The following is a 25,241-nucleotide window of genomic DNA, read 5'->3' on the forward strand; positions in this document are numbered from 1 at the left end:
TCATTCCCTGGTATTTGAGCCGAGATTTCAAACCATGTTCTTTGGGCCATGGGCTTTAGTCAATGGCTTCATGTTTTAGGCCTCGTATTTATGCATGTTTTGAGACCTGGCTGAGCCTGTTATGCCACGGTTGTGGGCTTCTAAATTTTTTGAGACCTAGCTGAGCCTGTTGTATCATTAGACACATTATATATTGAAAGTCCAGTACTCTCTCTCTTTCAAATAAAACAATTTTGATTTCAACTTTGAAGTATATTATTACAATTTTTTAAAGATTTTTTGAGATATAGGGAGCTGATTTCATATATATGTTCATATGAGACTCTTGAAATGCCTAATGAGCATAAGTAGTCAGTGAAGATCTCAATAGTCATTGTTACAAAAAAAAAAAAAAAAAAAGATCTCAATAGTCAATGCATCTACAAGAAGAATTTTATGTAACAAGTTTATAATTTGGTAACCAACATATATAAAATAAAGGATTTTTTTAATGCGATTTTTTATTTTTTGGATTTAGCAGTGTCAAGTATCAAGGCATAAGGGTAAATCTAGAAAATAAAAGCCAAAATTGTCTCATGTATTAATGATATTAAATGTAACATAAGTTACACATGTCATGAGAAAAAGAACGAAGGTTCAAAAAAGAAGGTTAGAGAGAATGTTGCTAATATTCTTTTTTTTAATGACTCTGTTGGCTCGAATTTGATTAGTTTCTTCCCTTTTGTCCCTGTTCAGTCCCTTGTTTTCTATTATTCACAGTGAACATGGTGGAATGGCATCAGGGTAGTTTCTTCCCTTTTGTGGCACACACAGTCCCCCCGGTCCCCTTTTTCCATGTTGTAGAAAAACTGACTTGCATACCCAAAAAAAGTCTCATATAAAGTAGAGACATGTAACCAACAAGACAAAAAAGTCTGATATAAGATATTCGGGGTAGTTTCTTCGCTTCGGGGTTGTTTTCAAGTGATGTCATGGATTCTAGAATTCTTGAAAAGGCGAGAGCCGCGGCTACTGCGGACACGTGAATTCTAGCTATAAGTTAAGGTAGATACCCTTACTTCATAGAATTTGCTCCTCCTTTCAGAAAAGACTAATTTAAAAAGGAATCTAGGAATATTTATTGTAATTTTCTCCATCTTCCCTTCTCTTTGTTTCCTGTTTCAAGAACAAAAAATCTGGTGTGCTGCACCTAATTTCAGTTGCGCATAATTACTTTCCCCTGGTAACATTGGTTCAGTAAATCGTTAAAGAGGTTTACGGTTAATTTCAATTTAGTACTCTTAATTTTTAACCATAATGAATATTACTCGTGTTTTCAAGTTTAACATTTCAGTACTCGTATTTTATAAAATTGTTGCGATGTGGTTTAGGATGCTGAAAGAGAGTAAGCAAGTGGTCACATTTTGTGAAGAGGTAATTCTGGTCAGATTGGTGCTGGTGGAATCCTAAGGAATGACAGTGAAGTTTTTTTTTTTGTTTTTTGGTCAACCATGAATTGATTCGAAGCCAAAAGGCAACCGCAAGGAAATACATAGAAGGCAGTATTTGAGACAAACTACAGAAGCACCTTCATCTGAATCGCTACAATCCATCAAAAGAAGGAAATCTCCTACTCTAAAAAAAAAATTAAGGAGGACCTGGAAGACCATCAGACACCAAAACAAGTATGAGAGACAGCGGTGGTTGAGTAACAGAGCTTTCCAGCTCCACTGCTCGGCAACCTTTGTTAATCCACCTGATTGAACTGACTGACTGTTGATTACAATTTTTTGGCATCAACAGCTTCACACACGGTGATTTGAATTAATCAAATAAATTGTAATTTTATTAGAAAATGAAAATGAAGCTGTTCAAACTTTTCTCACATCCCATAGGATTGACACCAACACATGGGAGGATAAAAACTTAAAAACACCACTCTCATATCTATGAACAAAAGAATTGAAGAAGCAGGGCCCCCAAATACAAATATACAGGAAAACAAAGAGAGAGAGAGAGAGAGAGAGGATGCAATCTAGAGACCCCTAGAAATTGGAACATCAATCCACTGCAATTGAAGTTCAACTTCCCCACACTCCACATTTCTGAGTCTGAGGACTATGTTCTGGACAAGTTTTCCGTTGGACCAGATGATGCAGCTCTCTTTAGCAAGGCAGTTTTCCCTATTTGGGTTCACTCTGTCAATTATGGTTCCATCTGTTAAGCCTTCCGAGCGCATCTTCAAGGCTTTAATGAATGAACCAATCTCAAACTCTGCATCTCCCATTTTGTCATCAAAACTAAACGTATCTTTATCATACACACAAACCATGATCGGAAGATTTGCATCTGCAACAGAAAGAGTCAATCTTTCATCCCACTCAGGATTCACATTCCTCTTCACCACTCGAGTTTTCAACTTCTGCAATATCAGAAAATTGGTTTCATAAGCAATCAATTGAAATGAACAAGCATCAACTCAAAACCCAGAAACCCATGAGTCCAAATGGATCAAGATTCAAGAAAAAAGAAAAGAAAAATCGACCATTTTCATGATCAAAGAAATGAGTTACCTGCTTGCCCATTTTGATAACAACATAAGGGTCACTGCTTCTCATGTCTCTAACAGCAAGGTTCACTCCTCTTTGGATGTGAATCCTCAGAAGACCCATCAAGTTCTCCATCAAATATTAGATCAAGATCAGATTAATCAAACTGGGTTTATGGTTTTCACAATTCAAGTAGCACCGAAAATCCCAAAGGAATTTAAAGGCTCTGTTTCTAAACAGTTGGATGAGTCTCGTTTTAAGCTTTCCTTGCCTTTTATACACAAAAGTTTGTGAAGGCTATGGCTTTGTGATTTAGCTAGAAGCTTCCCATTATCCCATACGCCCTTAATATTTTCAACGTGAGTTATGCTTCCAATCAACATCAAAACCAGCAAGTCTCACGCGCTCCTGTAGACTTTTTCACTTTGCCTTTCCTTCGTTCTTCCTTTTTCTCTTTCATTTTGCATTTTTTTATTTAGAGTGTGTGCAAAGTTTGACTTGGGGTAGACTGGCTTACGGGTCGGGTTTGGTTTAAGTGGGCGGGTTTTTATTTGTTTATAATTGACCGGGCAATCCAAGGCGTCAGATTGTGGGCTTGTTTGATTCAACTAGTCTTGCACTGTACGAGATTACAGCAAGTATAATTAATGTAAATATGTATGTAATTAGGTGTTTCCTACTCATATCTTTAATAATAATAATACTGTGTTACAGTTGGTCATTCACAGTGAAATGTGGGAGAGGATCGATAATGACAAGTAGGTTGAGATAACACATTGGGATATTGCCTTGATGAGGAAAGCTTTTGGTGTTATTAGCTCATTTCTCTCTTATCTCTGTTAGTAACGGCATGAATATTTTGGGAGCATATATTTCATCAACCAATAAGAAGACGACACATGAAAGAGGAATATTCTTTAGGTCAAACTAATTACCTACTTAATTAGAGAAATTATCTTTAATTTATTATAAGAACATCTCCATAAATCAAGAAATCAATCTCCACCAAATCTCTTAGAGTAATTTCTATCATCTTTTTGAGGAAGAATAATCATAACCAAATAAGAATTATTCTTCCAAAATCGTAGTACACAATGAGGCTATAAATACATGGCTACACCAAGCGTTCAAGGTAATTCCAATAACTCTACAAAATCCTCTCTCTCCTTGCCGTCGCCCATCTCATCTCTACCTCTCCCACACAGCTAACTGCCACCACACATGGCTAAGCCCATCCGGCTCTCCCCGTAAGAGAAAACTTCATCCATTTTGACCATTACCACATCTTTTATCAAAGATCCAATTGAACTAACTTATGCACCAGATGGTCTTTGGCTAACATCTCTGAGTGTGGTCTATTTATTTCTGTTTATTTCATAAAAATTGAAGAAGAGAGAAAAAGAAACTCGAAACGAGAAAAATCTACACCCAGATAACGTGAGAAATTTGTACAAACAAATATCACCTCCACATGTGATGGCGTGAGCAGATTACAACCAAAGAGACAAATATGGTTTGAAAGATTAACTTTATATTCTTTTTTAATTATGATGAGAAAAGATTGTTTGTGTCCAATACACTGAGACGATGGTGATGGTAATGACATGATTCAATTGTCTGACTTTGTATCGAGAACGATCTTTGAAGGAAGAGGTAAAAAATGAACTGTTTACATTATCTAACCCAAAGAGAGAGAGAGAGAGAGAGAGAGAGAGAGAGAGAGAGCCATAGTTTAACAAATATTTATCCCTACAAGTCTTTGTTCAAATTGACCGTTGGTGTTGATGAACCAACATTAAAAGAAAAGAAAGAATTGTTGACAGTTGCTTGTTAATTGTGTTGAAGCTCTGGTCATCACCATAATAATGGAAGGGGGGGAGTGGAAAAATTAGCACATTTTTTTAAAATGACGTTAAATAAATAATGATACTCCCAGTTTGATTCGATTTAACACTATTCAATTACAATATTATATATCTAAAGGTTTCCCTCTCTTTGTCCGAACAAAAACAATTTCGTTTTCAACTTTGAATTATTATTACAGTTTTTTAAGCTTTTTAGAAGTGTAGTGAGCTGATTTCGTATATTCATATGAGACTCAAAAGTCATTGCATAAGTAGTCAATGAAGATCTCAAAAGTCATTGGAATAAAAAAAAACCAACATATATAAAATAAAATAAAAACCACATTGAAATTGTCCGTTGCTTTAGCTGCAAGCATTAAACTACGTCTCATCTTAGGTCACGAGCAACGGTCTGAAATTTTTGATCGCACATAAGTCTTAGATTTTATGGATTTATGACTATCGAGTTTGTAAATAGATCAGACATGTCACATGCAATGCGTGTAATTTGATTGGGGATAACAACTTTAATTATTAGTTTATCTCAACAACAACAAAAAAAAACTTAAATTAGTTTATAATTAATCAAAGTTAGTTGACAAATAGTATTCACTCAATAATAATAGATGAGAAAAAGAAAATTATGAACACAAAACTAATATTTAAAAAACAACTGCCGGACTGGCGGACCCCACTAGAAAACATGTAACCAACGAGACAAATAAGAGAGAAGAGATTCGAGGTAGTTTCTTTCGCACGTTGTTTTAAATTTAATTTCATGCATTCTAGAATTGTTGAAAAAGCATCCGCATGCATTATATTAGTTAGTTAGGTAGTTTAAATATTGTAGCGTTACTTTTTAATCTATAGAATATTTTTTTTGCTTCTCCTTATTAAAATGGAATCTAGGAATATTTTATTTAATTTTCTCGATCTGCCCTTTTTGTTTGTTTTCTTTTTGAAAGAACACAAAATCTGGTGTGCTGTACCTAATTTGTTGGAAGATGCTTATTGGTGCGGGGTTGACTTCTTCTCAATTAAGTTATCCTTTTCTTCTCCCAAAGGATATATGAATGGTGTTTTCCATGTCACATTTTGAGTTGCCCGTAATAATTACTTTCTCCTCGTATTCTTATGGAAGTTTACGGTTAATTTCAGTTTATGCTCAACTTTTCTATATTAAAAATGTTAATAACAGTATTTTCAATCTTAATATTTTCATATCTGCACCTTTTAAAATTGTTGCAATGCGGATGTTATATAGTAAGCATATGACTTATGTTGTCAACAAATGATCAAATTTCGTTCAAGTATTTTTTAAATGTCATTTGTTATGGTATTGTGACTTCTTTTAGGGAGCTTTAGTTTTAAAGCATAATATAGTTTACTAATTTAGTAGAAAGAAATACAATTTAGTCTAATTAGCAAAAGGCAAAAAAACAAAATGTAACAAAAATACCATTACAAAATATGAAAATTACAACATATGCCATTTTCAGTATTTAGTTTTAAACCAAAATTGAAAAACGACATCAAGCCAAAACTGAACCAAAACGACATCAACCGAAACCAAAATTGAATCACAACCCTTTCGCGCGACGTTTCAACTTCTCCTCCAGAAACCTCTGCAACTTCACCTCCAGAAACCTCCAGACCACCAACGATCATCGAAGACCACCAACGATCATCGAAGACCACCAACCCATTCGTGCGACCATCATCGAAGACCACCAACGATCGAGCCGATTCTTCATTCTCTCTTTCAGCGGTTCCAACCTATTCCCCAAAATCTGAAGCGGCGGCGATGCGGCGGATTTAGCGCGCGACCGGCGGCGACCAGACAGAACGGCGATTGAAGGGTTTAGCACTCTCTTGGGGAAAAATCGTAAGAAAATGACCCCTAACATAAATTTGCCTTAGATTCTAGGGTTCTGAAATTTTACTTACTGTTCATTCTTCATTCTGCAATGTAGTTTAGGTTTTGGGTTTAGTTTTGGTTTGAAAACCTCTAAAAACCGAAAAATTACAAAAGAAAGAAAAAGAGCATCAAAACTTTTCCTGAACAAAACAGAAACTGCATTGTAGTTTCTGCTAAATTATTTATACTTCTTTCCATTTCACGTCATGTTGTTCTGTAGTTTTGTAGTTCTTGTTTTGAATCATTCTACCTGCAGTTTTGTAGTTCTTGTTTTGGCTATGCTGATCTTTCAATTTCATGTCAAGTTGATGCATATTTTCTGGTACATTTTGTTTTTGCATTGCAGTGAAAGACAAATCAGCATTGTAGTGAACCACAAACGCATTGCAGTTTCTTGAATGTTGCTCATTTCGCGCCATGTTCTTCTGTAGTTTCTGTTATGTTTTGCAGTTCTTGTTTTGGCTATGCTCTTCTTTCAATTTCATGTCAAGTTGATGCATATTTTCTGGTGTATTCTCTTTTTTGCATTTTAGTGAAAGACAAACTGCATTGCAGCTTCACAAAGCACAGGACTAGCAAACGCATTGCAGTTCTTGAATGTTGCTCATTTCACGCCATGTTCTTCTGTAGTTTCTGTTATGTTTTGCAGTTCTTGTTTTGGCTATGCTCTTCTTTCAATTTCATGTCAAGTTGATGCATATTTTCTGGTGTATTCTCTTTTTGCATTTTAGTGAAAGACAAACTGCAGCTTCAGATTTCTACCACAAACTCATTGCGAGGTTTCTGTTTGCTTGTAGTTTATCTCTACTTGTCCTAATAGTATTTTCATCCCTTCTTGTTGCAGATCACAAATGGCACAAGAAATGTCACCACAAAAGGAGGAAGCTCAAAACCAACCAAAGCGAAGATTCAAAATGATGGCTCAAAAGAGTAAACCAAAGCCAAAGTCAAAGCCAAACTATGATCGGAAAGCAAAGCACCCAGACTATGTCCAATTTGGTGCAATTGCAACGCTTTCAACAGCATCATTACGGATGTAAAAGACAAGCTCAATGAAAGGCAGAAGAAGCTTCTCAAGAACACCCCATTTTGGAACTTGATTGAGGTGTTTTACAACCGAAGGATTGACATGAATAACATGAATAAGTCAGACCTTGACTTAGTTCAGCTGCTCAAGAAGTTTGATCCAGATACAAAGTCCTTCAACTTTGGCACCGAAGCATTCAAGATCACAGGCAATGCTGTGAGTCAGATTCTAGGACTGCCAAATGAAGGAAAATCCGTCCAACTTGTCAATGATAAGTACACTTCTACCTTCAGAATAAGGCACTTCGGATTAAAGGGAAAACCATCAAAAAATAAGGTAGAAGAAGAATTACTAAAGACAATTTCCTTGGCAAACCAACCGAAGAAAGAAAAGGCCAAGGCAGAGGAAAAGAAGAAAACAAAGAAAGGAAAAGAAAAGAAAGAAGCTGAAGAAGAAGAAGAAGAAGAAGAAGAAGAAGAAGTTGACTACGACAAGGAGGTGGTCAGCCTAGTATTGGTTCACCTCTGCATGACATTCCTTTTTGCCAACGCTTCATCAACTTTGCATTGGAAAGTATTTGAGCATTGTGTGAATCTAGACACACTTTCATGCTATTCTTGGGCAAGAGCTGTTTCAGCCTACATGAATGAATCCTTGGTCGCAAAAGCAAAAGCAAAAGCAAAGAAGGGTGGAGAAGGCTCTATAGGAGCTGTTTCGGGTTGCATTATCCTAATATTGGTAAGTAAACAGTGGCTTATGCAATGCATTTTGAGTTTTAGGCAATGCAGTTTTCCTTTAGTTCAATGCAGTTTCTGTTTTATCCTAAGCAGTTTCCAACCTAATTTATGATATATCTTTCAATTTCATGTTTATGTTTTGCAGTTCTTGTTTTGGCTATGCTGATCTTTCAATTTCATGTCAAGTTGATGCATATTTTCTGGTGTATTCTCTTTTTTGCATTTTAGTGAAAGACAAACAGCATTCAGATCTACACAAACTGCAGTTGCAGTTCTATCGCATTGCGATTTACCACCTATTGCATTGGCATTGCTTCTTCTTGAATATTTCTCATTTCACCCCATGTTCTTCGTAGTTTCGTTATGTTTTGCAGTTCTTGTTTTGGCTATGCTGATCTTTCAATTTCATGTCAAGTTGATGCATATTTTCTGGTGTATTCTCTTTTTTGCATTTTAGTGAAAGACAAACTGCATTGCAGTTTCTGTGCTTCTTGAATGTTGCTCATTTCACGCCATGTTCTTCTGTAGTTTCTATTTTATGATATATCTTGTTTTTGAACTGTGCAGTTTCTACTGTGTGAGAGGACAAACATAATACAACCAATCCTGGGCAAGGAGAAAGAAACTCCTGCCATTCTTAAATGGAGTCTTGTGGAACTCCACACAAGATTCAACCAAATAAAGGACTTGAATGACATCGAGGTATGCAATTTATCGCATGTTCTACTTTAATGTATCTTGAATGTGAATCCATGCTAAATCATTCTCATTGTACAGGGTATTTTTAAAACTCCTAAAAAGCGAAAAACTACCAGGGAAGAGGAAGACACTGTTGACAAGGTAATTAAAATCTGTATACAGTGCATTGCAGTTTGTGTTTTCTACATTGCAGTTTGTATTTTATCCAATGCAGTTTTTGAATCATTCAATCTCATTGTACAGGGTATTTTGAAAGCATATAAAAGGAGAAAAACTACTAGAGAAGAGGGAGTCCCTCTTGACAAGGTATAAGAATCTCTAAACAAAGAATTATGCATTGCGGTTTCCATTTCCTCCAATGCAGTGCAGTTTCTAATTAGTTTCCGTTCAATATGCAGAAAAAAGAAAAAGAAGATGAAGGACAACAAAGAGAAGCTAGAGGAAGCAGAAGACCAAGGAAAACCTGATAATGCTGATCAAACTCCAGAATTAAAAGAGGATGGAAAGAAGAAAATGTTTGAGAATGAAGCTGGAAATGAACCTCTTGCAATTCAAGACCTCTTGGTGAAGTCCATGACAGACGAAATCAACTATCGCCAACGTCAAGATCCTACCTTCATTTGCCCAGAAAGATTACAACTGTGGAAGGATGAAATAAATGAAGACAGTGAGAAGAAAATGAAGGAATTGTGGGATATATTTATCCAAGGAGAAAAGAGATCAAAGGATTTGGAAGCAAAGTTGGCAACATACGTAGAGAAATTAGATAATGAAGAATATTTGACTGCCACCATGACAGTGGAATCTGATTCAGCTTCAGGAAATACAAAATCTAAAAAGGAGGATTGCAGAATTGGAAGGCAAGGAAACTTGTATTGACAAGGAGAAGATTGCCAAGAAAAAGGAGATTGAAGAAAAGTACAAGGTAGAAATTGAAAGCTTGTTCTCAGACCCAACAGTCTTTGAAATGGAGATGGATCTGCCTACAACACAACCAACACAACCAGTTGAAGAGCAAGAAGAAGAAGAGGAAGAGAAAGAAGAAGACAAGAAAGAAGAAGAGAAGCAACAAGAAGAGAAAGAAGAAGAGAAGAAGCAAGATGCTCCAAAACCTGATGTTCCTTCAAGAGTACTAAGGCTGAAGAATAGAGAAAGAAAGAGGTTTCAAGCATCTTGCTATGTGTAATAAAAAATAAGAAACCAAAAAGAAGGCAAAAAAGGATGATGAAGAACTACCACAATTCAAGATTATCTCTTCCGAGGAGCAATCAACACAAGAGGATCCTCAAAATCAGAAGGTGGTATGCAATTATCTGATTCAGCCGGCTCGCTTTTCTATTTACATTGCAGCAAATAGAAATCTGCATTGCGGTTACTGCTTTAGAAAAGCAGAGAAATCGCATTGCGATTTATTCGCTTTATGAAAACGCATTGCAGTTTCTTTTATCAAATGTAGTTTCTAATTAGTTTCTTTCAATCTGCAATTACACAAGAGGCATCTCAGGCCGATGCCACAAATCCAATTCCTGATCCTCCAAAAGGAAGGAGCCTTCATGATTCAATACCATAGGTATGCAAGAATCAAATGATGAAGATGAAGGAAAAAAAAAGCCAACAAAGAAAAAACTAGGATGGGGTCAAAAGAGGGTTTGGCAGAAAATTCCAAAGGAGGAGAGGGACATAATTCAAGAATACTACTTAAGTACTCAACCTAGGTAATATCTCTATTCCAAAAGAACAACTCTTTCATCTTTTAATTACAATAAACTAAAACTAATCTTGTGAATTTCATGTATTCGAATCCGCAGTGATAGCTTTTGTGCAGGACTGATGAGAAAGTGACAAACCATGATATCAAAGATATTGTATGGGACTCGAATCAACACAAAACGTAAGTATAAAATACTAATTTCTATAACACACTGCACGCATTTTTTATTTGTGCTACCTATATTACTCTAATAATTCCATTTTCTCCAATCAATGTAACAGTTATTGAGGCCTATATCCAAATAGAGGAGGAGAAAATAGGGCCCATGCAGACAGATAGTCCACAGTACATGTCTACATGGACTTGGGTAAGAATTATTTTGAAAATTCAAAGTTGTTTAAATGATACGCAGACCATAGCTTTGAAAAATATATACTAACAAATTGCCATTCAATGATGGCAGGCTTACATGCAAACCTTTCTAGAACCAAATTGGCATAGGGCCCTGTATGAACACTTACTTGAAAACTGGAAATGCAATGTCTCTTCTTCCCGATCATTTCAAGTCTGAAGTTCCACTTACACTTCTCACATTTCACAAAATGGAACGAAGTGGAGACACTACAATCCACTTAGATCGTTGGGATCTAGAAAAGAAGAAAGGTGTATTGACATTGCTCAAAATTTTGTAAGTGGAATGAGCTGTCTTAATTTCAAGATACGGCACTAAACAGAATAAGATCTGCGATTTACGTATATAATCACAATGACCGCTGCTAATTTCAAAACTATAATATGCAATGCACCTTACCATTTCTTTTTCTCTTTTTTTCTTCTTCTTTAAACAGGTTAATATTGTGGAAGGGTGGCTAGAATATATCAGACCACAAGCACAAGAGTTCTTAGAAACTAAAACAATACCAAAACTTGTGAAGCAAAAAGAAGGGCCCCCCTACACCTGCAAGGTTGATTTGTCCCCAAATGAAGAACTCACTCTAAATTGGATTCTGCAAAATCCATACGTTTCATTTGAGGATGACAGAATGTGCTCAACAAAATGTTGCTTCGTAAGAATTGTGTCTACTCAACCATTCATTACAATTGAAATCATTCAAAACCAAAAGCTAATCTGTATTCATTTGCAAAAGTTGGATTATACAGCATGTTGTATGTTCTACATGGATAATAAGCACAAGGATGACCTATTCCAAAAAATGTGGACAAGAATTTCATGAATGAATATCGAGCACAATATGTCACAAAACTCCTACACCACAAACACTGTGGTAATTAATCGCTCTAGTGATTTGCCTTTCGTTAACTTCAAGACAATATGTATCTTTAATTCTGTGGATGTTTGTAAATATTTCAGTTATGGTATATAAGAACATATTTCCTATACATATAAACTGTAATATAATCTTGGAACAGGATGCAACAAGCGAAACAACAAGCTAACATTAGAATTTTCTGGTCAAAATCACAACAAATTAAAGCTGCGGTCTGCGATTTACAGTCTCGAACAATTATTAAAATTGAAATATCGAACAAAAGCTGTGTGTCGGTTTCTAAGTCGAACAAAGAAGCGCGGCTGGGTTACAGTCTCAACACCGCTTCTGCTGCGGTTACAGTCAATCTGCCTACGCTCAAAAGGTAAAGGCATAATCAAAGTACTAAAACTAATATCAAATCACATTTAAGTAGGTCAGCAGTTGTAACATTCCAATATACTTGCAAAAATTATTCTGAAATTGAATTATCGAACAAGAAACTGCCTTTGACCGATTTAAGTCTCAACATTTGCGCTACGAAGTCTAACGATTTAAGCGCGATTTAAATCCAAAATCTACCTTCTTTGCTCGTAAAGGCATAATCAAAGTACTAAAACTAATATCAAATCACATTTAAGTAGGTCAGCAGTTGTAACATTCCAATATACTTGCAAAAATTATTCGAAATGAATTATCCAGACAAAAGCACATACGCATTTACGGTCTCAATTAAGCCGTCGTTCACAGTCAATACACCTTCTTGCCTCTTGAAAGGTAGGCATAATCAAAGTACTAAAACTAATATCAAATCACATTTAATTAGGTCAGCAGTTGTAACATTCCAATATACTTGCAGAATTATTACAAATTAAATATCGAACAAGCTGGCTGCGTCAATCTACCAGTCCATCTGCTAGCTACTCAAGGTAAAAAGGCATAATCAAAGTACTAAAATAATATCAAATCACAACATAGACTAGCAAAAAATATTCAAATTGAATTATGGGACAAGTTACATTCAAAATGCAACAAATAGCAGAAGTCTTGAGTTTATGACAAATACCTTTCAAATCAAACAAGCATTCAATGGCGATCCAAGAATATCCACTCCTGAAACAATTGTATAATTTCATTAACTAAAAAACAATCATAATATCCAATTAGCATTTGTGCCAGCCATTTAAAAGCAACTAAAAAACATAATCTGAACCGATCTGCATACATTCACTAAACCATATCTAACGTAAGCAATCGTCAAGCCCAGTAATGTTCATATCACGGCCTTGCAAGTCTTCCTCTTACCCATTAACACTACATGACTGCATTTCAATGGCCTTTTCAAATTCACCAAAAGCTTTGATCCTCTTTGTTTGGTGGTCTTACGGTAACCTCTTTGTAATTGGCGAAGCACAAATCCAGCCCAAGGCTTTGAGTTTTGCCCAATATCGGAATAGGAAAAATAGGACTCTCATAGGCTTTTCGAAAGAAGTCACTCTATAGTAACACTACGTAATCATAAATTGAATCTTTCTTTTAAATTGCTACCGCTACTACGCGTAGGTACAAGGTAAGGAAAACCGTCATTAATTTGCCAAAGACGCAAGAACAAGTCCTTTGCTCAAGATCAACCATCAGAATAATCAGCAAATACTTGTAAAACAGTGAAACTAGAACGACGAACTACCTAAGTCCTACCGGCCTCTCCGCATTTTCCACAGTCTAGTTTCCATCTCCGGACACAAAATTGTTGTCCACTTCTCCGCTTCAATTCGTTGAGAATTAATACCATCAATTTCTTCGCCGAATCCTCTCTATCAAAGGTAGCACGCAAATCTCAAAAACACACCAACCCAATTATTAAATGACTCCGCTAAACTATTTGCCATCTCCCCATACCGCATTCCTTTGAAATATGCGTTCGCATAGTGATCTCTAGACAAATCAGATATAAATGTCTTCACTTTCAACTCCCAACAATCACCAACTCCTCCATTGCTCTAGTAAACTTCTTCCTACTACAGATATATAAGCACCTACTAAATAAATTGATAACACGATCCAGGCAATTTCCATAACGATTGGTGGGTACATTTCGATATCAAATTCTGTTTGAGGTGATAGTAACCGTAAGAATGAGGCCATCCAGGAAACACAAACCCTGCGTTGCATTTAACAAACCTTGATTATGCGATCCGAGAAAAAGGTCACTCCCCATCGGTAGCAAAATAGAAGCCAAATGTTGAAGAAACCAAGTCCAATTCTCCTACTGCTCTCGTAATCAATCAACATAAAAGCTAGAGGATAAAACCACCATCAAAACCAAGAGCACAAGTATAAGCAAAAAGGGAAATTGCAGTGCAGTTTTTGAAAACAAATCTGCTCAAATTTGAAAGGAAACCAAAAGGCAAAACCATGATCCAAGTACTAAAACTAAATTTAAAACACATTTAAGTTCATGAGCAAGTTGCAACATTCCCACAGACATAAAAAAATTACTAAGAAAATCAATTATGAAACAAGAAACTGCAATGGAGTTTCTGCATAAAAATTACAACAAATGGAATCTGCAATACATTACATAACCATACCTTGATTTCCATTCTTTCCGGAAGCTGAGAAGCTGCCCCTTGTACTTGCTCTTCAAAGCGTAGCATCGAACAACAAGGGTATGCAATATTGAAATCCAGCAATGCAACCGCCAAACGACACAAAAAACGTCTAAAGCGATTAATTCCAGCTTCACATTCAAGAGTGCAGAGAGAACCAGGTTAGTTTCCTTTACGGCGTCCGCATACCACACTAACTCGTTGAAGGACTTCGACTCATCACCGTGAACTCAATTTAGCTAACTCTTTGCCAAACCATGCATGGTAGTATGAAATGTCTATACCATAATAATCTTTGAACTCGTGTATAATCTCAACTGGCTTCAGCTCTGGTTTTGCACGAATTCTGTCCACAAAATGAGGGAGGACACCACACGAGACTTCATCATCTTACTCTTTGATTCCCGTATCCGACCCACACATGTATGCACATTATTTAATGTCCGAATTACAAAACACACCAGTAGCTTCACAGCGAAGCATAAACACGCCAGCTACAACCCTCCAATTTCTTATTCGAACAAATAGCAACCACCGCTTCTTGTCATTGCGGCATATAAAAAATTAAATCCTACTTCAAGCGTACTTGCACAATTTCAAACGGAACTCCTCTGCACCACCGTCAAACTTCTGGCCTACATGATGTGTACGTCTCCCACTCATTCGACAACAAAGGGCACTTGCTCTTGCCTGCCCAAAATTCATTTCTCTTCGATGCTACTAGAACATTCTGACACTCGCCTTTTCACATGCTATCAACTCCTTATTTGCACAAAAATCACCACTATATTCACTGCTCCCGCATAAATCCTTCACTAAAATATCAACACTCTTCTCATTTGATACAAACAAAAATGACCTCATCATGTCCAAATCGCTATCCGTTTCTAGAAAACAACTCGGATAACTGGGCAGCGAATACCGTAACGTAAAACAACCCAACTGCAAACCCTTAAACCTTAGACACAAAGTCTTCAAAATATCAACCATGGATGACTCTGATGAAACTGAAAACATAATGGTTTCCGACTTATATGTGCACTTGGCAATGACACACACCTCCATTAGCCTTGAAAATGCAAACAAAACAACAAACAAAAACAGAAAACAATTTAAATCAGTAAATAATGTACATGAGCAGTTGTAAAATTCCAATAGACTTCCAAATATTAGTCTGAAATCGAATTATGAAACAAGAAACTGCAATACAGTTTCTGCCAAAGTACTAAAACTAATATCAAAACACATTTAAGTAGGTCATAGCAGTTGTAACATTCCAATATACTTGCAAAAATTATTCTGAAATTGAATTATCGAACAAGAAGCAGCATTCAGGTCTCAAACACGAACCACCGCCATCAGTATGGAGTCGTCAAATCGCACCTGCAAAAGGTAAAGGCATAATCAAAGTACTAAAACTAATATCAAATCACATTTAAGTAGGTCAGCAATTGTAACATTCCAATATACTTGCAAAAATTATTCTGAAATTGAATTATCGAACAAGCTGTAGCTACTGCACCGCAGTTTCTGGTCTCAACAAGCAGCTGCAGCTCTGTCAAAATCTGCCACTGCTGCTCAAAAGGTAAAGGCATAATCAAAGTACTAAAACTAATATCAAATCACATTTAAGTAGGTCAGCAGTTGTAACATTCCAATATACTTGCAAAAATTATTCTAAAATTGAATTATCGAACAAGAAACGTGACCGTTTCTGTCTCGAACAAGAAACTGACAGATGATGTAGTTTATGACGAAGAAAATCAAAACAATTCGAATAGAAACCAAAAGGAAACCACGATAAAAGTACTAAAACTAAATTCCATAAACATACAAGTCGACATAATCGAAAAAGGTTCTAAAGTACTCATACCTCAAAACTTAGGACTGCCAAAAATCTCCACAACAACCAAACAGCAGCTTAAAATCAAATCTGATCAACGAAGAATATAGGGTTTAGCATTGAACGCCACAAGATCGCGCCGCCAAAAAATCGAGCCACAAAAGCTGAGCTCAGAAAACCCGAACTAAAGAGAACAGTAAATCATCGAATCGATAATATTCAAAGATAATCGAATTCGAAACGACGAAGTGTTGCACGAAACGAGCGTAAAAGGAAGACGAAAAGAAGAAAATAAAAGCAAAACCTACAAGAAAATTGAGCTCCAATGGTAGAACGGCTGAGCGAAGAGCGACGAAAGAGAAGAACTCGCGTCGTTTAAACGTTGAGAGAGCAAAAGCGTCATTTAATTTGTAGGTTTCACAGATGGGCCAGGCTTTTTAAGAGAAAGGGTAGAATTGTCTTTTTATTTGACATTTTTAAGCTGGCCCAACGAACCTGGGCCATTTTAGCCCTAATCTAAAATAGCTATTTTTTATTGAGTATTAAAACCCAAACTAAAATACCTAATATCTCACTTCCTAATTAGTAAACTTAATTATGTCTAATACCTAATTTTCCTCTTCTTTTAAATGATATTGTGAATGGATTATATATGGAAATGCAATATGACCAAAATCGTTGTGCTTGCCAAAATGCATCCACTTCTCAAACTTGTTCCAAATTACACATAACAAAACAGACTGCCTACTGCATGGAGGCAGGACATGTGGGACTTTGGCTAGGATATGGTGGCTTTTATTCCTCATACGTAACGTCATCATCAAGCCTCTCCTCATTAGCTTAACCCTAATTTACTCCATCAATATTGTCTTGGACTAAGCATCCAATATCTATGAATTGAACAACTCACATAGATTGTTCATAAGTATCCCACACTTCAAATTGTTGTCAAAATGTGAATCTTGACCAATTCATGTCTTCGTAGTCTTTCTGGACTTGTTCACGAGACGTAATATGATTAGTAAGTCAAAAATAAATTCTTGAATTAAACTCAGAAAATAAATTCTAGAAGCAACATTGTACTTGTAACCCACTTATATACTTCATCATTCATTGGTTACGTTGATAATGAACCTTTCAACATCTTTCGACTCATGAATAATATGTCCGAAAATTCATTCATTCAACAAGATAAAGAGCTAATGAAAGTTCATGCATGCCTGGCCACCATATGGCATTGACTCCTTTAAGCGCTCTCGAAGAAAATATTTTACTCCTTACATAGTTATGCAATGAGTCATCATTTTACATACAAATTACAATTTGACATATACATAAACCATTTTCTTTAATTATACATGCAATGTTCAATAACTGGTAGTCCATTTGTGTTTTATTTATTTTTAATCCTAGCTCAACTTAATGTTATTGAATGTAAAAATATTCTTATTAACGGAGTGTTAGTTGAATTGGCTCAAATCTTTGGTGTGCTCCTAAGTGATATTGGCTTCGAACCCCCATGGTATCTGTGTATGTGAGTGTTTTCTCTCCCCTTCCTAACTTTGGCAAAAACACAAAAACATGTAAAACTTCAAATTGGGAAAATAAATTTGGGCTTGAGAAAAGAATTGGGCTAGAATTCAATACGTACAGGTCTGGGTTTGGCATATCCAATATGACTGACCAATAACAATGTTAGTCGGCCTTGTGCTGTAGCGTAATTCCCATGTTGTCGTAAGTCCCATTTTCTCCCGGATGTCTGGCTCTGTTATTATTTGTGTGACACAAAATTTATGTCACCTTTGGCTCAGAGTAAAGGGGAAAAATATTTTCTAAGTTTGATTTTTCACACTCATTTTCCTTTGAAAATTTATGACCACTAGAGCTGAAATTCTAGTAAATCATAGAAGGATTCTCATATGAGGGTAATAGTAGGAAATAATGGAAAGTAAAAATTGATATTTATAAAAAAACATAAATATATAAATAAACCTTGACGTTTAAGTTTATATGAATATATCTTTGTAAATAATAAAGCTAATAGTTCATAACATATTCACTGACGAACAATATGTTTACCAGTATCAATTTTTCTTTTCGCACTCAAGGGTGCAAGAAATTGTAAGAAACTTTGTAACTCAAGTGGTTAGTCGTATTTGCCTTGATATTTGAGATGATATGTTGAATTCTCCCTCTCCTACTATTGAATGTATCAAAAACTAAATAACATTAATACAAATTTAAATCAAATCAATCCTAGATATGATTATAAAAAACCAAGCACTATTTAAACATAGAAACACACCCAAAATCAACCCCAAAGTCAACTTTTTGGGTGTGTTTATAAATGGGTTTTGAGTGTGTGTAGATGATGATGGGTTTTGGGGTGTGTTTATAAAGTGTTTGTTTTGGGTGTTGGGTTTTTTTATAATTTCAACCTCCATTTTGGGTGTTTGTTTGAAACTCCCTAAAATTAAAGAGTATGAGACATTTATTCAGTTTTTTTTCAAAAGAAGATTTTTATATATATATATATATATATATGGAGGCGGATCTAGACTGTATTTTTGACACAAGTTTTAAACCCTTGGATTAGCTCACTATCAATGGATGTAATTAAACAAATTAATTATTTTATTCTTTAAATAAGCAACTATAGAAAATAAATTTTAATTGACTTTTTATTTCCTCTCTCTTCATTTAATTAAGTTTTGATGGCTTATTGACACAAGGCACTTCTTCTTCTTCTTCGTGCCTTCTCATTAACACCACCTCCCTTCTTCTTGTTGCTTTTTCAGTAACCCTGAAATCACAAACTAGCCATCCAATTTCAGCAAATCATTCCATCTAAATCACAAACTAGCAATTAATCCTTAGAGTTAAGATTTATAATGATAAATCATTGTTTTAATAATCTATACAACAATTTGCAGAGTAGATCACATTAATCTAGCCAATTTGTGGTTGTTGGAGAGAAACTGGGTTTTTGTTTTTGTTCAATCAAAATTACTTCAGAGTTAGGGAAGTAACACGCCTTCGTTTTCATTCTCTTTATTTCCTATTTTGCTCTTGCACTTCATCCCTCTGCATCTCTGTGTCTCTCTCTTCTTCTCCATTCATTCATCTCCCCTCTACATCTTACACTTTCCCACCAATAATTATTAGAAAAAAGAGAGAGAGAGAGAGAGAGAGAGAGAGAGAGAGAGAGAGAGAGAGCAACACAGAGTTAGACCAACCAAACCATAGAGAAGAAATATTGCAACAAATATGAGCTTTTCTTTTAAATATTAAAATCCTATCTTCTCTTCAATATTGGTAGCTTGAGACAGATTTTCTATGTCATGAGAGAATGCTCGGTTGGTGCTGATGAAAATGGTAAGGGGAAGGTAATGGTGAGGTTTCACAGGATATTAATCGAGGAGAGAGAAAATGATAAGAAAACAAAAGGGGGAAATATAATGAGTGATTTTCGGGATTATCATAACTAATAAATAAAAATGAAATTTACTTGGCATTAGAGATTTAATTTAATTTAAGTAATTAATGAAACATAATCTCAACCATTCAATCCTTTCTAATCTAATGGTTGAAAATTTGTGTAAAAAATGTAGTGCCACGAATCCGCCCCCTATATATACATATATATATCAGTGGTCTCATGTTTGACTCCTCATGACACATTGATAATGTGTATGTATAAGAAACTCCTTCTCCTTGTAATTTAGACTATTGCTTGTTTTTTTTTTTAACTCAATACTACAAATAAATTCACGTGTAAATAATTTTTTTTACAAGAATATGTGTGAATAATTGTTACTATTATATTTTAAATGTAATTTTTAACGTGATCATATTATAACACATGTATTAATGACATCACTTTGCCATTGTATTAGGGTGACACGCAATTTCTTTCTCAAGGAGTGCGTGGAAATCTGAGGATTCGCTTCCTTTCTTTACATTGTATAACAACAATTAAACGGAAGTTGTCATACTTGACACGAAGCCTTCCATGTCCGCTGAAGATATTCTTCTTTCACAAATTTATTTCCCTCTTCTTGTGAAATACCTTTGAGTCTTGAATGGTAGAGATTTGTTGCTCCTTCATGCACTTCCTTCCTTTGCTTCCTCAGAGGACTTCTGCGCGTGCCCTTCACGTGCTGTCCTCCTCCTTCTCCTCTTCCTCCACCACCTTTGGTTCCTGCAAACAGGCTTGGTACCATCGCTGCCTTGGCCTTGACCCCCTGAACACTTAATCTCTCTCTATCTATCTATCTCTCTCTGTCTCTCTCTCTCTCTCTCTCTCTCTCTCTCTCTCTGAAAGTTCATTTGTGTTGTGCTGTGTGTCTCTTGTTTGGGTTGATTTCACTTAGGTGTTTGGAAAAACAGAAAAAAGCAACCAAAAAAAAAATCAGAAAGAAAGAATGCTGAAGAGGAGGAATGTTTTAGAGAGAACTACGTTACAGCAGAAGCATAAGAAGATCAACAATAATGAAGTTCACAGTGTGAAGAAGAACAGGTTTTTGATCACAGTGAATGTTGTTGGAAGCGCAGGGCCAATAAGGTTTGTGGTGAATGAAGATGACCTTGTTGCTGGGGTCATCGACACTGCTCTCAAGTCCTATGCTCGTGAAGGCCGCCTACCACTTCTTGGTTCCGATGTCAAGGATTTCCTTCTCTACTGCGCTAACGCAGGATCTGACGGTACAATAAAAAAAGGATTCATTCTTTCATGAACATGTGTTAAAATCTACGTCGCTATGCATACATGTCAAACTGTAATTTGTTTGGAATAACATATATTCACTTAATTAATAGGCCTGTTAATTACATTTTAATTCTATATATAACTTGTAGCCTTAAGTCCATGGGAAAGTATAGGATCTCATGGGGGAAGGAATTTTGTGCTGAGCAAGAAGCAGAGGGCAGTGCAGAACGTTGCAGAGAGAAAGCCAGAGATGACAGCTCCAAAGGGATCAGTTAGTAGCTGGAAGGCATGGCTCAACAAATCATTTCCTTTCAAGATATCATCTCACTGAGGCTACTGAATCTTCTCATACCATAATCTGATGTTTCAATCAAGTCTCTCAGACGATTGAAATTATTAAAGGTTTTATGTTATATTCTCTGCTGCCAACCGTGTAAACTTATGCCTTATTAATTAATTAAATATGAGCCAAATTGTTTTTGGCATATATTCCTGACTTTTAATTAATTTCAATAGAGTCCTTTAAAATATGTTCCTGCCTTTGATTTCCGGCCGTCATATTGGTCCTCCTACTTTAAGAAAGGGATGCCTTGATGAATTTTTCAGAGGATTACTTGGTCGGTGGAGGTGGAGGTGGAGGAGGTTGTTCGAAGAACTTTCATCACATTCATTCATTCATGGGGGAATACGAATATAACTTTGTCAAAAATAGAGGCTCAGCTTCAACAAAGCTACTTTTTTTGGGTAAGAAGAAAAAGAAAAAGTGGCTGTGTGACTTGAAGCACTTTACCAGCATCCTAATTGGTTATGATTGTTACAAACCAATAACAAAGTCTTCGTTACTGGTTTGTAACAATCAAGAATTAAGCTTCGATGTTGAAGTATTATTATGATTATGATTTAAAAGTTGTGTAGTTCAATGGCTTTCAAACCTAGCTAACGGAAACCAATATATGAATGTTTGTGTTGCTCACTCGTACGACAGCATTTGGATGGACGGTAAGCATCTGATGATGGTACAAGATGATACATGAGTTGCTAGTCTATTTGTTGCAGTAGTTGTGATTGCCGGACATCAATCAGTAAATTATAAACCGAAATGTGTCAAGATGAGACGTGTGTTGTCATGGTGTTACACTAAAATATTTCCCACCACGTGTCAACCAGGCCGAAAAACCTAGGAACAAGGGCGTCCTTCGGGTTTGTAGATTGTGGTGTGCTAGTGCGCAGTCGAAGGCAAATCATACACTTGAAATGATGGTTTTCATACGACTATGGCCGAGGAAGAAATACCTTTCGACCGTAGGTCCTTTGGAGAACTCAGAATTTTTTAACGGATGTGCAATTTTGAAAGGTTAAAAATTTTATTAATCTGATTCAAAACGACGTCGTTTTGGCTAGGATGTTTTTAAAAAAGAGGCACACTTCAAGCAGCAGCGCAGCACATAAAGACAAACTTAATTTAGAAAATTCGTTGAACACCTTGAGTGCACCACCAAAGGTGCAATATGCAGCGCCTTCCAAGACTTTTCCAACGAGAGGAGGTGTAATTGCACCTCCTTGCATTTATAAGGTTTAAATTTGACAATTTTAAAGTTTCTTAATCCTGCTGACATTCTTTCCAGTTTAGAACCTCTGGGCTAAATAGCCATATCCAAATGATGGATCACGTGCTTATTTAAATTGTGACCCAATCTCGCTTACTTGGGCCGTTTTTGGGCTCTGTATCCTTTATTTTTGCCTCAGCCTAAGTCCATGTAAAAATGGGTCCAAATACTTGATATACTATTTTATTTTATTTTTGGTCTGAAACACTTGATTCACTATGAACATCCATGTTTTGACATTTATTTTCAATTCATACGTATAGTTGTTGGAGTACGGAAGAATGGAGTTTTAAATTAACTTGTATATTTGTTAGTCCTATATAAACTTAGTATTCAAGAACTGAACCTTGAGCGTTTAATTGATATAGGCCCTAGCCCCAGTATTTGACTAATGAATATAGAATATATGTTGAGGCAGCATAACGGCTTCTATTTGTAAATCAGTAATCTCATGTTCGAATTTTTATTGCACCTTGACAGTGTGTGTGAGAAAATATGGTATTTCATTAAACCGAAAGGAACATTACATGATAAGAACTAGCATGTTAATGGCGGCCTCGTTAAAATCTTCCCAGAAAAACAAAATTCCTAAGTATGAAAAAGTACCACCCATGCTATTGACTAAACAGAAGAGTCAAACAACTTATACAAAACAAACCAACCTAAAACCCAACCACAAAACCCTTAAAACAACATCTCATCACTACGTAGGTATTGTCAAAAAAGTCCTCCTATGGTCTAGAAAAAGCATCATAGTTCTTCGTACAGAGTCAAAAATGTACTATGGGTATCATAATAGATCTAGCCAATTACCCAACCGCAAAACCATTGAAACAAATATCATCACTACGCAGATATTGTCAAAGAAAGCCTCCTATGATCTAAAGAAAGTATCATAGTTCTTCGTACAGAGTAAAAAGGTATTGTGAGCATCATAACATATCCAACCAAACATCAACCGCCACCTCAAATTTTCTTGATCCAGAACCCCAGCTAACAAACAAGAGCTACACTTTGATGTACAAAAATACCAAATAGTGAAATTGAATAAAGCTCGCTTTTCTCTGGAAAAAAAAAATTGAAAATAACCAAAAAAATCATTAAATTTAGGTTCTTTGAACTTTCAATGGAGACCACTTTGGCCTCTGGTGGCATGGACTCCACTTTCACAATGCACCATTTGGTATAAAAATTAAATGAAATGGAAAGGTCACATAGTCACACTCACTCACACTGCATTTTCTGTTTAATAACTCATCCTAATGAAACAAGATAGAATTAATTATCCTACTAATAATTTAAGACATTGGTTCAGCTCTTAGGGAATGCAAGACTTGCAATCTAGCAGATTTCACATCATAAAGTTGATGGCCTTCCAATCATAGGCTAAGTATAGAAATATATATTTTTTCTACTTTGGCTTCTAACTTATTATTTTATTTATATGATACGTGGACGGCACGCTGAGAAATTGATAAATCTAACTAGTAGATTGTGTTAGTGACAATGGGTCAATTATAGTGATTGCAATACCTTTAATTTTCCAACACTGAGGGAGATTGAAGCTTGACTACAAATGGAGTGATCAAGCAAATCCTATTCATTAATCACATCTTTAGATAAATAAATAGTTAATTAATTATTTAATTGTGTAGAAAGTGGAGAAAGCATTTTACACTCATGAAAAAAGAGACTTTAGGAGTAGTTATTGAGAAGACTTTGCACTTGAAAAAATGGGAGCTGTAAAGAAGCTTTGAAGGGCCCTTGTGTTTGTCAAAAGAAGCAAACATAGTGCATGTGTGATGAGGTTGTCAAAATCAATTGAACCACCGGTCAATTTCAAGGCCCCCAGCACAATGAAATTGTCTGCTAGGCTTATCTTAGAGAAATTTGACCCTTGATCCCAATTCATTTGTGTTTCTGTTGAATTAATAAGATTATTGGATGAAGTATAATTTAAAGAGAGTGTATTGTTATAATTAATTTGACACTAATAATTCTAATCAAGCATCGTCTTGGTGCCATACCCTCAATGCAAAGCTTAGCAAGACCACCACCCATCTTATGTTCGCTTGGCTTCTTTATGAGTGGTGTTTTTTGGTAAATATGTAAAAAGAAATCCTAATAACAACAACACATGCGTGTAAGTGACTTTTAATGGTTTAATTCATGTGAACCTCATTGTGAGACTCATTTATATCAATGATCGGGAGATATCTAAGTACACGTCGATGATTGTCCTAAACACTATGGCCTCGTTTGGGATTGCTTTTTTTGGCCAAAAATTTGCTTCACTTTAAAGTTAAGCAGTTCAAGGTGTTTACTATAAATAAAATATCCCGATTATTTTAAAAGCGTAGTTTGACAAAGATTTTAAAAGCGTGCTTTATTGCTTTTCAAAGCTTTAAGAAGCAGAGATGAACATTTAAGAAATTTTTATTTCCCAAAATACCATCATTCATTTTAAAATGATACCACCTCTATTTCCACATCCAACTCCACCATTTGTACTACCACATTCATTACCTCCACAACCACCGCCACCACCACCACCACAACCACCACCTCCACCTCCACCTCCACCTCCACCTCCACCTCCACCTCCACCACCACCACCACACCACCACCTCCTCCAAAACCTCCACATCCACCACCACCTCCACAACCAACAACACCACCACCTCCATGTTGCCATTGCCACCACCACCACCACCACCACCTCCACCTCCACAATCGCCATCC

At 35.9% G+C, this 25,241-nt stretch overlaps 3 protein-coding genes and 1 pseudogene across 3 annotated transcripts; 3 read left to right on the plus strand and 1 right to left on the minus strand.

The window, feature by feature from the left end:
* Positions 1 to 1,797: 1,797 nt before the first annotated feature.
* LOC103328614 (protein C2-DOMAIN ABA-RELATED 4) lies at positions 1,798 to 2,782 on the minus strand. Its single transcript, XM_089051157.1, has 2 exons — positions 2,553 to 2,782; positions 1,798 to 2,401 (listed from the first exon to the last, which is right to left on the minus strand). Exons 1-2 carry the CDS (start codon positions 2,661 to 2,663, stop codon positions 2,015 to 2,017), a joined length of 498 nt encoding a protein of 165 aa, XP_088907283.1. The 5' UTR covers positions 2,664 to 2,782; the 3' UTR covers positions 1,798 to 2,014.
* Positions 2,783 to 7,346: 4,564 nt separating this feature from the next.
* On the plus strand, positions 7,347 to 9,199 carry LOC148918290 (uncharacterized; the record flags this gene model as incomplete). Its single annotated transcript, XM_089050534.1, has 5 exons — positions 7,347 to 8,055; positions 8,622 to 8,756; positions 8,832 to 8,894; positions 8,997 to 9,059; positions 9,152 to 9,199. Coding segments are annotated over exons 1-5 (945 nt in total), but the record flags the coding sequence as incomplete, so codon positions are not given.
* A 1-nt stretch (position 9,200) lies between these two features.
* On the plus strand, positions 9,201 to 10,177 carry LOC148918291 (uncharacterized; annotated as a pseudogene).
* Positions 10,178 to 20,122: 9,945 nt separating this feature from the next.
* Positions 20,123 to 21,386, plus strand: LOC103328575 (uncharacterized protein At4g22758-like). Its single transcript, XM_008230971.3, has 2 exons — positions 20,123 to 20,888; positions 21,042 to 21,386. The coding sequence occupies exons 1-2, from the start codon at positions 20,609 to 20,611 to the stop codon at positions 21,221 to 21,223; spliced, it is 462 nt and encodes a 153-aa protein (XP_008229193.1). The 5' UTR covers positions 20,123 to 20,608; the 3' UTR covers positions 21,224 to 21,386.
* The last annotated feature ends 3,855 nt before the right edge of the window (positions 21,387 to 25,241 follow it).

The sequence above is a fragment of the Prunus mume genome, linkage group LG4 (assembly GCF_029339155.1).
Source record: "Prunus mume cultivar Tortuosa linkage group LG4, ASM2933915v1, whole genome shotgun sequence".
Lineage (NCBI taxonomy): Eukaryota > Viridiplantae > Streptophyta > Magnoliopsida > Rosales > Rosaceae > Prunus > Prunus mume.

Coding starts and splice junctions, on each gene's coding strand:
- LOC103328575 (XM_008230971.3), top strand. CDS start 20,609: ATGCTGAAGAGGAGGAATGTTTTAGAGAGAACTACGTTACAGCAGAAG. Junction 20,889..21,041: donor CGCTAACGCAGGATCTGACG/GTACAATAAAAA, acceptor TATAACTTGTAG/CCTTAAGTCCATGGGAAAGT.
- LOC103328614 (XM_089051157.1), bottom strand. CDS start 2,663: ATGGAGAACTTGATGGGTCTTCTGAGGATTCACATCCAAAGAGGAGTG. Junction 2,402..2,552: donor TTATCAAAATGGGCAAGCAG/GTAACTCATTTC, acceptor CTGATATTGCAG/AAGTTGAAAACTCGAGTGGT.